Raw genomic sequence first — 12,939 nt, forward strand, 5'->3', positions numbered from 1 at the left:
CTTGGATATGCAGTGCTGCAGATGCACAGAAGCAGTCAGGACCACTAAAATGGGTGGTTTGTATTTGTAGCGTGCTACAGGAGATGAACAGATTTTGTGGGCGCCATTACAGTAGCAAACCAGACAGAGAAGAAGAAGAAGAATATACTACTTTTTTTTTTTTTTTTTTAACTCTGTTAAGTTAATGTCCTTTCTGCAGCTGCTTGTTAGAGTGGCAGAGTGAGTCATGCTTGCAATTTCCCATAATTTCCCTATATCTCAGCGTCAGGTGGGCTTGCTGTCTGTGCAGGAGCTTCTCAGGTGCTCAGTGAGGACCTTCTCTGCCACGCTGCTTCTCCGGTCACGCTGCTGGCATTTTGACTCGGTGTAGGCACGAGTGCTTCTGCTTCTTTGTTTGGAGGGATATTCTGCATGTGCTCATTCCCACTTTGCCTTTTTTAATATTTTAGGAGCGGCATCGCGTTTTAGGACTTCCCCCAGAACCCGTTCTGCATAGAAAACTGCACAGAGTGGCTTTCAGAAGTGCATACTAAAAAGTCTGAAGGCGTTCAGGTTGTCCAACAAAAAGAAAAGTGTGCGCAGGGGTAAAGATAAGAGTCTTGTCAAGTGATCAGGAATTAGTAAACTGGCCTGTAAACGTCATCTTCCTCAACAAATTTTATCTCCCAAGAACTGTAGTATTCTGGTGTGTTGACACGTTGCTCTTCATATACATGGCTGCAGAGCATATTGCTCTGTGCCCTTTGGAAAAAAAGGAGATTGGTTTTGGTTAACTGTCACTACACCCTTCTCTCGGGCAGAGCAGCCTGTAAATTCTCTTAATCTGTCTATCTTCTGCTTGTATAACTTGTGCAATTCATTTTTTTTTTTCCGCCCTGTGGTCAACCTGTCAGCTCAATATTCCAACTTTCTTAGGGCTGCAAAACTTGCTCGTGCCTTTCGGAGTAGCAGGTGTTCTGGCCCCTGCTATGTTGTACTTCACTGGAGGGCCAGATGAGATGTCCCACTGAAAAGGGTTGAAATTGTTGTTTCTGTGTGTGCGAATTAATTATACGCGCCCTGTGTAAAGGGGAAACTGAGGAGTTTTGAAGTCAGGTGGCTTATGTAAGAGGATGACAGTTTTTATTCATAAAATAGAGCTGGCATTTCCCAAGAGCCATTTAAAACTCAACTGATGTCGTAAATACAAAGAGTTAGACTTACGGACACCGTTTCTGATGACCTCGCCTAACGCTGCCAGGCTTTTCCCTAGAGCTGAGCGTTCAAGAGGTTGTATTAGACTGGAGAGTTTATAAAAAGTGCTCTGAAGGTTACCTTCTAAGCCAGAGGTTTTGTCTATTAGCGTCTACTTCAGACCGTTGTCAGGCTTGATTAGCAGAAATAAGTGACTGTGACTCTCTGGCTCTGTCTCATTTTTAGGATTTTGGAACGCTACGTTCAAGACCAGATTCCTGGTGCAACGGTAGTGGTGGAATCGATCGGCGCGCGGCGGTTCGGGGATGGATACTCTGAGGAGGATTATACCAAGTCTGACCTGATGGTCTATGCCATCGACCCTCAAACAAATCGAGCTATAATGAGGAATGAACTTTTTAAGTAAGCATCTTATTTGTCATTCTTTCTGTACTTCTAACGACTGTTTCGGAGTCTGTCTGTTTCTTTTAGCAAGTGATTCGACACAGCAGCGAAAGATAAATCTATTGAAGCAGCTGACACTTGACGCCTGTGTCTACCCTACGTGCAGTTCGGGTGGTTACTCCTTCGTAGTTTCAATCCTGTCCCTTGAATGGAACGGCCCCAGCACACACGTGGTTCAGACGTCCCTTGGGAAGGGGTTGCAATACATTTGGTGCATGCTGGAGAGAGGCTTCCAGTTCAGGCTGCTCCAAAATAATTTATTTTTGCGTACCAAAATTGCTCTGTGATCAGCTCATGGTAAGGGGAGACAACTGGAGGCTTAGCTTCAAAACCACGCTTCTGCTTCGAACCAGAACGCTTTGTAGACATGATCATTGACTGTTCGCTTCTCAAACATTTGATTATCTTTGCAACCCGCTGTCCCACCTCACTACCTGTTATTAAAGGGGAAAATGTGGGGCTTGCAGGCGAGTCTTGCAGTGCGAAGACAGACCCCCTAATTCTGCGAGTGTATTTAGCTGCTGGAGTACGCTACCTCTGGCCAAGGGCTTTCGCGCTCCAGTCATTGACCTTCAGGCTTTCGCGCTCCAGTCATTGACCTTCAGGCTTTCTGCCGTTTCTGTTTGGGGCTTAAGTCTTTGCCCTTTTCCTGTGAAAACGAAAGGAAAGGAAAAGAGGGAGGGTGAAGGGGAGCTTAGCTCTCAGTCCGAAGCACAGGCATCGGGCATGGCCAGGGTGTACATCCACACGCAGGACATCAGTAGTGCTCACCGGTCCCACAGTCCAGGCATAACCTCAGTGGGCTGAGGAGAGAAGTATGCATGGGAAATTCCCACCAGCTGTTAGAGATGAGCAGTAGTAGATGGACCCCTTATATTCCCAATGCGACACTGTTTAGTCTTCTCAACCTGCTTCCAAATTAGCAGTTAGATTTCAGTGGCGCATAAAAGACCAAAAGTGGCCTTTTACTGGTTGATCGTGCTCACAGCCCGTTGCCAGTGAATGAGCCCTCGCTGATCACTGCAGCAGAGCGGCTTGACAGGGTACCGCTCTGTTTGGGGTTTTGCATCTCAGCAAAGCTCCGGGAGAGTATCCCACGGACACGCTGCGGCTTCTGGGGCCTGCTAAACTAAAAACAAACTAAACTAAGATAATCTCTTTACACGTTTTTTTTTTTTCCTGAGTCTTCAGTAGTGGAGAGCAGGTTCCGAGACAAAAATTAGGATCTCAACCCATCCGACTATCAGTTTATCAACACAGTTGTAGAGTCACTTGGTCAGAAAGTCTTTTGAGGTTCTGCATGTGCATCAAAAGAGAGAAAATACTGAACAAACTCTTCTTCTAAAGCAGTCGTTATCTCTTGGTTTTCTGCATGTCTCTCTCTCCTTTGTGGTTATGTTTTATCTTGACGAAAGCCAGACCAAACAGTTCAGCGATGGCCTGAAGCAGCGTGTTGATCTGCAGCCTAAAAGCAAATGGCTGTGAGCCACCCCAGTGGACTGTGACTGAAAAAGGGCTTCTTCTCTAGTGCTCTCAATTTAGCACAGATGAATTAGAGCATAGTAGAGCTCTGCATGTATTCAGAGTTGTTCATAGGTTGGAAAAGATCACTGTGATCAGTCTGCCCTGGTCTAACGAAGACCATAGGGATTCCCAGAATTAATTCTGCTTTGAGCATGTCTTTCAGCAAAAATAGCTGGTCAAGAAAATCCAATAACAGACAAGCAACTACAACCTTTGTGTAGTTATTCCAGTGGTAATTTGTTCTTTCTGTTGAAAATTAGCCTTATTTTCTTTCTTCAGTTTGTCCAGACGCCGTCAATGAGTCGTACTGTAACGTTGGGTGCAAAATTCAAGGCATTCACTTGGTGCCTTGAATTTCTGGTTCCCGTCAAAGCCTAGACTTACGCTCAAATCATCCTCTTAAATTTTTTCTTGAGAACTGCCCTGAGCTCTTCACTCCAAGATACGTTATTTAAAGTAAGTCTTTAAATCACTTATGGTTTCCTCTGAACCTTCTCTGGGTTTTTGGTAGCTATTTGTTATTTTTCCACTTCTGCAGTTTGTAAATTCATGCAAGATTGCATTTTCTTCCAGTCATAGATAGATGCCAAGAGTACAGCCAAGGTGGGATCCTGTTTAGACCTCGTTCACCATTTGCAGCTCCTAGCAGTGAGCTAGCTCTGTTGTTCCAGCAGCGTTGCTCGAGGAGCAGAAATCCAAGACAAGTAGTCTTGTGGGTGCACTCAGCAACTCTGTAGTATGTGCCGAGCTCATCTACCCGGGAGAGAGGAGGCTTGCAGCAGCTGTGCATGGAGCGCAGGTGGGGTACGAGGCACCCTGGATGTGCCACGCTGACTCCGTGAGCACCGTGTGGAAAACGTATGTGTGTTTTGCCCTGAGATAATGCAGGCCAAGGCAGGGACGCCTTAAATAACACTAAATTCTTCGGCTCTGCTCGCCTTGCTTTTTTCGTCTACTGTGATTGGTCTTGAACCTGCTAGCGCTCTCAAGATCAAAAGGACATTATCGGGCAGCGTGTACAGCTTCAGGAAACTTAAGTGGCCATAATAACAGCTGAAAATCCTGGCACCCGTTTGCTCCTTACTTTGGAAAGCAAATCTAGTACCTTTAGTACCTTAAAATGAACTAGTATCTCCACATGGGGGCAATCAGCTCTTTTAGGGCCATAACAGGGATCTTTTTGCGATGCAAACTCCCTTCGTGGACAGAAAATGAGGCCCGCCTTCATAGCGGGGCCTTTTGAAAATACAGAAATGTCTTTTTAGGGCGGTCTGTAAAATACACAGAAAAGAATAGAGCTAGGTTTAAAAGCAGGGGGTTTTTTGTTTTTTGGTTTTTTGGTTTTTTTCAGGTGTGAAGGGAAGGTCATTCATTTTCCCGATCTGAAAAAGTACAGGGTAATATTAGCTTAGAAGCAAGCTCATGAGAATGCTTCGTGTGCCTGCCTGCCTGCTCAGCTCTTTTTTTTTTTTTTCCCTCTTTCCTTCTTCAAAAGCTTTTAAATATTTAAATCAGCAAAATCCTGGGGAATGCTTTCCTGGCTTTGGGGTAGAGGTGAGTAAGTGTCAGCTTAAGAGGGGAGAAATGGAGTGAGAGTTTTGTAGCTTGAAATCTGAAGTGAACAAGTTTTAGCTAGCAAGCAGGTGACCCTCAAGAGATTTAGCTCAGCTCAGGGGCTTACCCCAGTCTAAAAAAAAAAAAAGAAATTCCTTCTGCACTCTTCTTCCCTGGAGTTTTAATCTTCAGAGGACTGGCTCGATCTTCTTGCTGCCCAGGTCACTAGAGACAATAGTAATGGTTGTCGTCGCACTGGGAGGAGTTGCCCAGGAGTCACGACCGTCCTTCTGCTGGCCAAGAACCTGCTCAGGATCCTAGCAGGAAAGAGATTAATAGCAGAGAGATTCGTGTAATGAACTGGATATGATGCGGAAGAGGAGGGCAAGTCAGGAAGTCAGAGACGGAGCCCACGATTTATAAAACTTCAATCAGCAATAAGGAACAGAAATGGATTTAACCAAAGTATTTTCCAAGCGTTCATAAAGTTGGCAATGTGTGCGGAGGGCGGAGCCGAGCCGTATGAACAGCTCAGGTTTAGTCTACGAGCTCAGCCTGATGCAGTTTTAACACACCTTACAAACTAGTTGTATATGGGGAAGATAACAAGCTTTTCTTGAGTATCCTGCTGTGTTTCTGCCTATGGAGCATAGTGGAGGCCCTGGCTTGAACGCAGAGTTTACGCGTTTACCTGTCACCTTTCGGAAGCATTCTCTGGGCAGATCTTTTAAGGAATGTGGGGTGAAATTGAGGACGGCACGTAGGAGAGCTGCACGTTCCCCTTCACCCGTGAGCGCAGCCGGGAGAAAGGGAAGTATCACTGGTGGCTCGTCACAGTCAGTGCTGGCCGCCAGGCCCAGGCACAAGCTAAAGCAGCCCTGGGGTCCCAAAGCTGCTTAGCTTCAACCCAAGTTGGCTTAGATGGGACAGCCAGGACAGGTAACGCCCATCAGCATCCAAGCAAAGTCATGCTCAGGTCCACCCGCGAGGCTGCATTTCTGTATTTCTAGAAGTAAACCCCATTAAACCAAACTGGTGTCCGAATTCTTGCCGTAGCTAATGTTTGAAGCTCTGATAATCAATCGCCTCTGGGAAATCTCAGGCAGAAGCTGGATGCGATTTTGGCGAATCCAGTATGTCAGGTCATGTCCTACAGTAGTTTATTAAGAGATGGAAGGAAATACGATGTGCTCTGGATGGGCTGGACTTGATGCAGTTGTGCAGAACGACAGCACGTGCACAGGACTCACCACCGGTGTCTCCTGAATGGGCTGCCTGATGTCCAAAACGCCCTCAAAATGGCCTAATTCCCCGTTGGAGCGGAAAACACGGTTTCTTATTTGGAAATCACGGGCATAGAGCAGCCCTAATTGTGTTCTTCACGGCCAGTTGAGGAAAACGCAAGTATCTCTTAAGAGATGCTGGTTTTTACCTATCTTGTTCTCTGTAAGACTGAGAGGCAGTCAGAGATTCGTACTTTCCTTTAGGGCGTTTATGACCGATCAGATGACATCTTTATTAACCAGGGATCTGTCCGGTTACTCCAACAAACGTGTCTGAATAACAACTGTGCTTAGTCGGTTCCTCCGCCTAGTCCGAGCTCTTGGAAGATCAGCCTTCTTTTTTTAATCTTGTATGTGAAAGAGGGTTTGGTTTATTGGAGCATAAAAAACAGTTGCATCCAGAAAATTTCTCTTGTGTATATTAAGTGGAAAACATCCTCCATTTTAAAAAAAAGAAAAAAAAGCTTACTCCCTCCGAGGCTCTTGCGCAACGTGACGTGTTTCATCATGGAGAAAATGTGCGTGGTTGAGTTATGAACCTGTTAAAATAGGCTTTGTCAAGAAAACGCTAGCAGAGTTTTAACTGTGTGTTAAAATCTTGCGGAGGTTTAATGCTGTCCTAGCTGAATGCTCTCTTACGCCAGCTCAAAGGACATCCTACACGCACCAGTGACATCTAGTGTACAACAAAAAGATTAGAGTTTCATTTATACTCTGCTTCCATGTTGCAAGCCGTCATTGCAGATCTTTAAGTTGTGGAAAGGGATTTTTGCTCAATTACCCAGAAAATGTTTTGTGGAAGAAGTCAAAGTCTTAGTTGTGAATTTTAGTAGAGCATAGCAATGCGGAAGAGAAAATATTCCTCAAATTGCCTTGGGTTGCTTTTTGTGATATTGTAGGTCTCTAAGTGATTGGCCACTGTTCCTCTTTGGACTTAATAGCACAGAAGCAGTGCTCCACGTTTTGTCAGTCGGAATGAGTTGCATGTTATGTGATCCCAGCTGGTATGTTATACACGAAGATCAGACCCCAAAGTCACGAAAACAGGGTGAAATGAATGCTGTGAGGGTTTGTCAGTAAATTAATTAGTTTGAGAGGAAATTAATTGTAAGAAATTAGCACCCTTCAAGCAGTAGTCTTCTAGGAGCATGATTTCTCATCACATGATCCTTCTGATGAATTGACAGGTATTTCAGATTTTCTCTTTTTTTCAGATTTTTCTTGTTGTTGTTGTTATATTTTTTTCCTCGTTATTTTTCACACTAGAACTTGTGTCTTCAGGAAGAACCACTGTGCGTCTGTGAGGCAATCGTCTGCTATAGCAGAGAACCAACGGGACCCTTCTCCGTCCCGACGGGTGCTCTTGACAGCTAGAGCCTATTACTTGGCAGCACTTTTTACCAAAGAGTAGTCTACTAGGCAATTTTCGGTCACTTGGATTGTATGGGGAAATAGGAGAATTTAGTTTAGGGGGTTTTTTTTAGGGAATGTTTCATTCCTTTGCTTGGTGAGGATGTTGTTCAAGTCCTAATCTTCCGTGATGCAGGTGATCTGCAGTTAAACGGGGGACGGACGTTGCTGTAGGTTGCAAGCAGTGACAACAGAATATGTTTTCTGATCAGTTTATACCCTAGGTCTGATGTAGGAGTCAATTCTGTCTTGACAGCGTGCCCTGGGGGCCTGCTTAATACCACTATTTCTATGCTAACAATACAGATATCCTATTTGTCGGAAATGTACTTATTAATACTAGGGAAGATTGTTTTGGTGTCTGGCAGTGTTTGGATAACCTGTGAAGTTTAAATTGCAGTTTATTATAAGCAGTTCTCCTTTTAGAAGAGGAGTGAAACTCCAGAAGAAATGACCTGCATCTTCTAGAAAGAAGACAAGAAGATGCAGTTGACAGTAGCGTCAGTCTGTCATCTTTTGTAGCCACCAACTTGGCTTTAAGGAGAGGCGTACAGAAATCTTTTCATAGCATTTTTTTAAAAATTTTGTTCTTTTCCTTGCTCCCATCCTTTTGCATCTCTCAGGAATCCTGCTGCAGGTTCCCGAAGAAGCTGAGAAAAATCCTCAAAGAGTGACTCCTTTTGAGGATGGCATCGAGGAATGTGGGCAGGAGGGTTCGTTAATCCTCCATAGCAGAGCAGCGAAGGCAAAAGCAGGACGAAAGCCAGCCTGCCACGCTGCTCTTCCTTCGGTGCTCCGCATGGAGGTGGACTCGCCTACCCACAGCGCAACGTTGTCCACGGCGTGAAGAACTTTTTGCTCCCAGAAATGAGAGTAAACTTGAGTTCACCTCTCCTTTTTAGTGGTTAAGTGCTAATATTAAATACGTTGGAGTTATCTTGGACATGGGGAACGTGAGGGATTACTAATGTTCTAAAGCACGTAACGAAGAGGTACGTGCTTTATCGGAGCGTAGTTCCTAACCCAACTGTACAGAGTTAATGGACTTGGCTGTAATAGTTTTCTTCTGCAATGTTGAAGGTTCCTGGATGGCAAGCTGCTGGATATCAACAAAGAGTTTCAGCCGTATCTGGGCCAAGGGGGACGCATCCTGGAGATCCGCACCCCGGACGTGGTAGCGAATGTCAAGAAGCAGGCACAAGCCGTAGGCTACACGGAAGGTGCATTACTTGCTCTGGCTGTCATAATCATCCTTTGCTGTATGCCAGCTATTTTAATAGTTATGGTCAGCTACAGACAGTAAGTACTCCTACTCCTTTTCGGGATAGCAACACCGCTGTAGAGATGGTTACATTGGGAAGTTTTCTTGTGTTGGCGGTTTATATGCAGGAAAATATTTTTAACGTCCGTCTCGTCGTCGTATGTAGTCGCTACTGAGTGGGGGCTGTGCTCGTGGATAGAAAATCCACAGGAGGTGTATCTTTTTGCGTTTTCTGAATTTATGGGGCAGTAACAGTTCTGGGTTACGTGCTAAAATGCAAGCTCAGAAGCAAGGGGTTTGAAATGCAAGTGTAGATTCAGATATGAATTCCAGGCCAAACAAAAAAAAAAAAAAAAGGTTGCTGGTTCAGTAGAAGAATCAAAAATCACATTAAGTCACTCAGACAAAGTAAGAGGACTCAACTTTTTTTCTTGAAATTCTGAAATACTCACGGTTATGTTTTGCCCTATCTGTACGCTTCTTAATTCTAAGAATTTCATAAAGAATTGATTTTAGCCGTTTAGCCTTTTTAGGTCTGGCAAGGATACCCAGATCAAGCAGAAAGAACCTGCTTGATATTCCCAGTCACCTTTCATAGACTCAGGAGGTTTAAGTAATGGTGCTAATAGGCTAATTGAAGGATCAGCATCACTAAGAAGTTCCTCTGAACGAAGCCATTTCAGGGTCACTCATAACAGCTATGCGCTTGAACTTCAAGACTGTACCTTTATCATTTAATTTCCTGCCAGGAAGGACTTCACGTGCATACTCGTGTGCGTACCCTGAGCACTGTAAGACTTATAAATCGTTACAAAACCAAAACATAAATTATTCTGTGCATCTTCCCCACTAAACAACTGTAAACAGATTACCAGCTTCTGCACACGTCGGTCTGCATCGCAGTACCCTTCCGTCTCCGTTTTAAAATAGGCGAACTAGCTAGGCTGTAATATGCCCTCGGCATGGAAAATCTTGTTCCGTAGGACCACATAGGAAGGAGTTCCTAGAGCCCTGGTGGCCTTTTTTTTTTTTTTTTTTTTTTAAATTAAAAGTGCTTTGGCATCTCCTCCCTTCATTGCGTTGAGGGCAATAAAGTGTCAGCGCCTCCCCAGATCCCTGCTGCAGGGTTGCGTCAGTCTGCAGGGGGAGATGGTACGGCTGAGATGCACGTGTTACAATAGAGCGCTTCCAAGCTGAAGACCGCAGTAGGCGTAAAATGGTGGATATTCCAGGTGAGATTTAAACCGTGTCCGCAGCATTTCCCCTGCCTGCACCACATTCAGGTGTGAGTAGAGTCCTATGGTACTCATCACTTAAAAGGCACAGTAGTCCATGGAGAAACAGCAGCTTGTCCAAGAGCGCTCTACTTAGCGACGTGAGAACACATCTCCGAATACAGCTGTTTTTCAGTGGCTAATGCGCATGTCAGTGGATTGTATTTACATTCCCATTTTTTCCAGACAATTAGCACCAAAGGAAAAAGCCCTTTAGGGAAGTCTGAAAGAGCCTGCCAAGCTTCTGTAAGAGAGATCTGTACGCTGGCGTATCTGTCGCCGGAAGGTGTGACCCTTCGCCGAGCGGTCCGCCGGGATGGCAGCCCCAAAACTGCAGTGAAAGAGGCCTTTTAGGAGAGGAGGGAGGGAGAAGTAGGTGCTAAATCGGTCCAATATAGCAGCCCAATATATTGCTAGGGTTCCTTGCGTTGCCCCCGACGCTCATTGAATGTCCCAACATTGTTTGTAAAACGTGCTTCCAGTGAAACTCAGGTTCAATGTACAGTTAGTTTGTGTTGCTGTTGTTATCACCGGAGTTGCATAAGAGAGCAAATAGCAACATGTTTCCTTCACCTCTGTTGGTGCCCCGTTAGATTAAAAAAATATCATTGATCTCTTTTAAGAGTTTTCAGGGATCTACCTAGCTTTATTCGGTCAAAAATCAACGTTGTTGTTGACTACAAGTACTGCTTGGAGTTGGATTTAGAGCAGACCAATGTGAATAAAGTACGCTTTTGTGGGGGGAAAAAAAGCGTCGGCGAAAAGGACCAGAGAACGTAAAAGGCGTTTCGGCATTAATAAACACCAAAAGCTGTCGCGAGCCATCTGGAAAATGGATCTGTTTCTGCATTACAGTCTTGTGCTCCTTTTGAAAAGGAGCTTCGGTCTTTCTCCTGATACCAGTCCTGACGAACTAGGTGCTCGCCCCTGCGTGTAGAGATCATAGCGGCATAAATGTAATTGTCGCTCTCGGGGTGCGCTTAGGATGGAATGGATTTTCTCCCCATTAAAGCTTTTTATGTGGAGTCGGTACGCTTTTCACTGCTTTCCAGACCAGTGATCAGGTTAAGATCCAGTGAATTAATTTTGCTTATTACTTTTTGTAAAAACGGTAGTTAAATCGAATGAGTTTTCTTTGCAGTATAAAATTATCACTGTCAAAGTGCTGCTCAGAGCCTACATTTATGGCTTGTAAACAAGTCAGAAACGTTCATTATTCTTTTCCGCTAAATAGTGTCTTTGAAATACGCTATCCAGCACAGCCCCAGAAGCTGAGTATAAATAATTTATTATTTGTTCCTCACAGAAAACTGGCATCTTCTAAATAGCAACCAAAAATAATTCACCTTCACTGTGAAAGGCATTTTCTATCGCGTTCCGCAGGTGTGTTAAAATGAGAAAATAGTTAGGCAGATACGCCCCTAATATCTGATAAATGTTGCTGGGTATATTCACATTTTCATGTCTTACTCTGTCGCGGGGCGGGGGGCACGGTGAGGTTTTCTGCAAGCCTAAAGCTTGCAGAAAGCGGTTTCCCCGCTGTCATTCACGTTGACGTTGACTGCAAAAGTGGTTGGAGAGTATCGCAGGCAGCAGCTGAATAGCGTTGCGGGTCCTGGAAGTTACGGTTCTTTAAGCATGCCCTTAATCCTGCAGTTTTATGTGCGGAATAACTCGGCAGCCTCTAGTTTATTACTGCTGTTAGGTTCAGTGCTCAGGACTGTTGTTGCAAATGGAACGCGTTTAACCTTCCTTTTTTTTTTATCTCTTTGTCTTTTTTTGCTTGACAAAACAGATTCAAAGAGTAAGTATTGACTTCCAGCTTTTTTTGTGACGGCTTGCCTAGGAGCACTGGCAGCTGATCAGCCTTTCTTTCTAAGAAGAAAGGGTACTTAAAATTCAGTAATAAGTGATTTCCTGTGCTCCAGCTTGTTCCCATCCCGTTGCATGGCTCAGTTTTTAAAAGTCACTTTTATGACTGCTTTGTGCATTGCGTTGTTGTATGCTAAGACGCGAGAAAGATCTCGGGATGTAGCCTCTTTCCTGCAGAGGAAAAAAAAGAAATGTTTTAGTGCATATGGTATGCCTCGATCAACCAAGTGCACCTCAGGCTGAGGGCGCAGGGGCTTCCCTAGGGGAAGGGTCGGGTGTCAACCACGGTCACGAAAGAAATGAGATGGACAGATCTGTCGTGTCAGCTCGGTTTTGTTTTCTAGCTAGGAAATAGAAATTTCTTTGCAAGAGTGAATTTACACGTGGGAGGAGGGGGAAGATCCTTAAAAAGAGAAAAGCTCTTCCCATTGGAAAATTGTTCTTTGAGGCGGAAGTTTTCCAGGGAGCTCTAATGTGAAAGGAGGAGCTACGATAAATGAGACTGCGCGACTTTGGATGCCATCCTGTGCAACGTGCTCTAGAGGAGCCTGCTTGCGCGGGGTGGGGGTTGGACCAGATGATCTCCAGAGGTCTCTTCCAACCTCAGCCGTTCTGTGATTTGCCAGAGAGCTTCTTGGGGTTTTAAATTCCAGGTGATGGTGAAGGCTCTTGGCATGTGAACGAAGCACTTGGGCAAAGCAGCTTACTCTTTCCGCTCTTACCCTGGGGAAGCCCCTGCTGATAGAGTCCAAATCAGCGCAACGTGGTTGCCAGCACATACATTTTTCTTGGGAATTGCAGCACGTGGCGGTGACACACCACCGGTCCGGTGGCTGCTGCCCAGCGTAGAGTGCTGGGAGTCCGCAAAGAAAGAGCAAATAACAGAGTGCTGAAAAGCCAGGGAAAAAAAATCCCAACGTTGCGTCGCGTCGCGGCTTATGTTGGACACGGCCTGTCTCTAACGTGTGTTTCTCCTTGCCCCGCGGCTTACCGAAGGCGGCAGGCTGAATGCGCCAAGACGGCGCGGATCCAGATGGCCTTGCCAGCAGGCAAGCCGGCGAGTGCTGCTGCCAACAACCTCTACGAAGAGCTTGGCGACAGCACCATGTAAGTACCCCTCCGG

The 12,939-nt window shown here is 45.2% G+C and overlaps 1 protein-coding gene across 11 annotated transcripts in view; it reads left to right on the forward strand.

Moving 5' to 3' along the window:
• The window catches only part of PCDH15 (protocadherin related 15), a 1,072,490-nt gene that overhangs the window by 1,039,478 nt on the left and 20,073 nt on the right, over positions 1-12,939 (forward strand). For 7 of the 11 annotated variants that reach the window (XM_068951049.1, XM_068951050.1, XM_068951051.1 and 4 more), the window contains 3 exons: positions 1,420-1,596; positions 8,490-8,708; positions 12,813-12,923. In XM_068951049.1, the coding sequence (XP_068807150.1) occupies positions 1,420-1,596; positions 8,490-8,708; positions 12,813-12,923 (507 nt within the window). Of the gene's footprint in view, positions 1-1,419; positions 1,597-8,489; positions 8,709-11,739; positions 11,749-12,812; positions 12,924-12,939 lie in introns of all 11 variants that reach the window. The other 4 variants (XM_068951042.1, XM_068951046.1, XM_068951043.1 and 1 more) reach the window with 1 other exon arrangement.

Source organism: Struthio camelus, chromosome 7 (genome assembly GCF_040807025.1).
Source record: "Struthio camelus isolate bStrCam1 chromosome 7, bStrCam1.hap1, whole genome shotgun sequence".
NCBI lineage: Eukaryota > Metazoa > Chordata > Aves > Struthioniformes > Struthionidae > Struthio > Struthio camelus.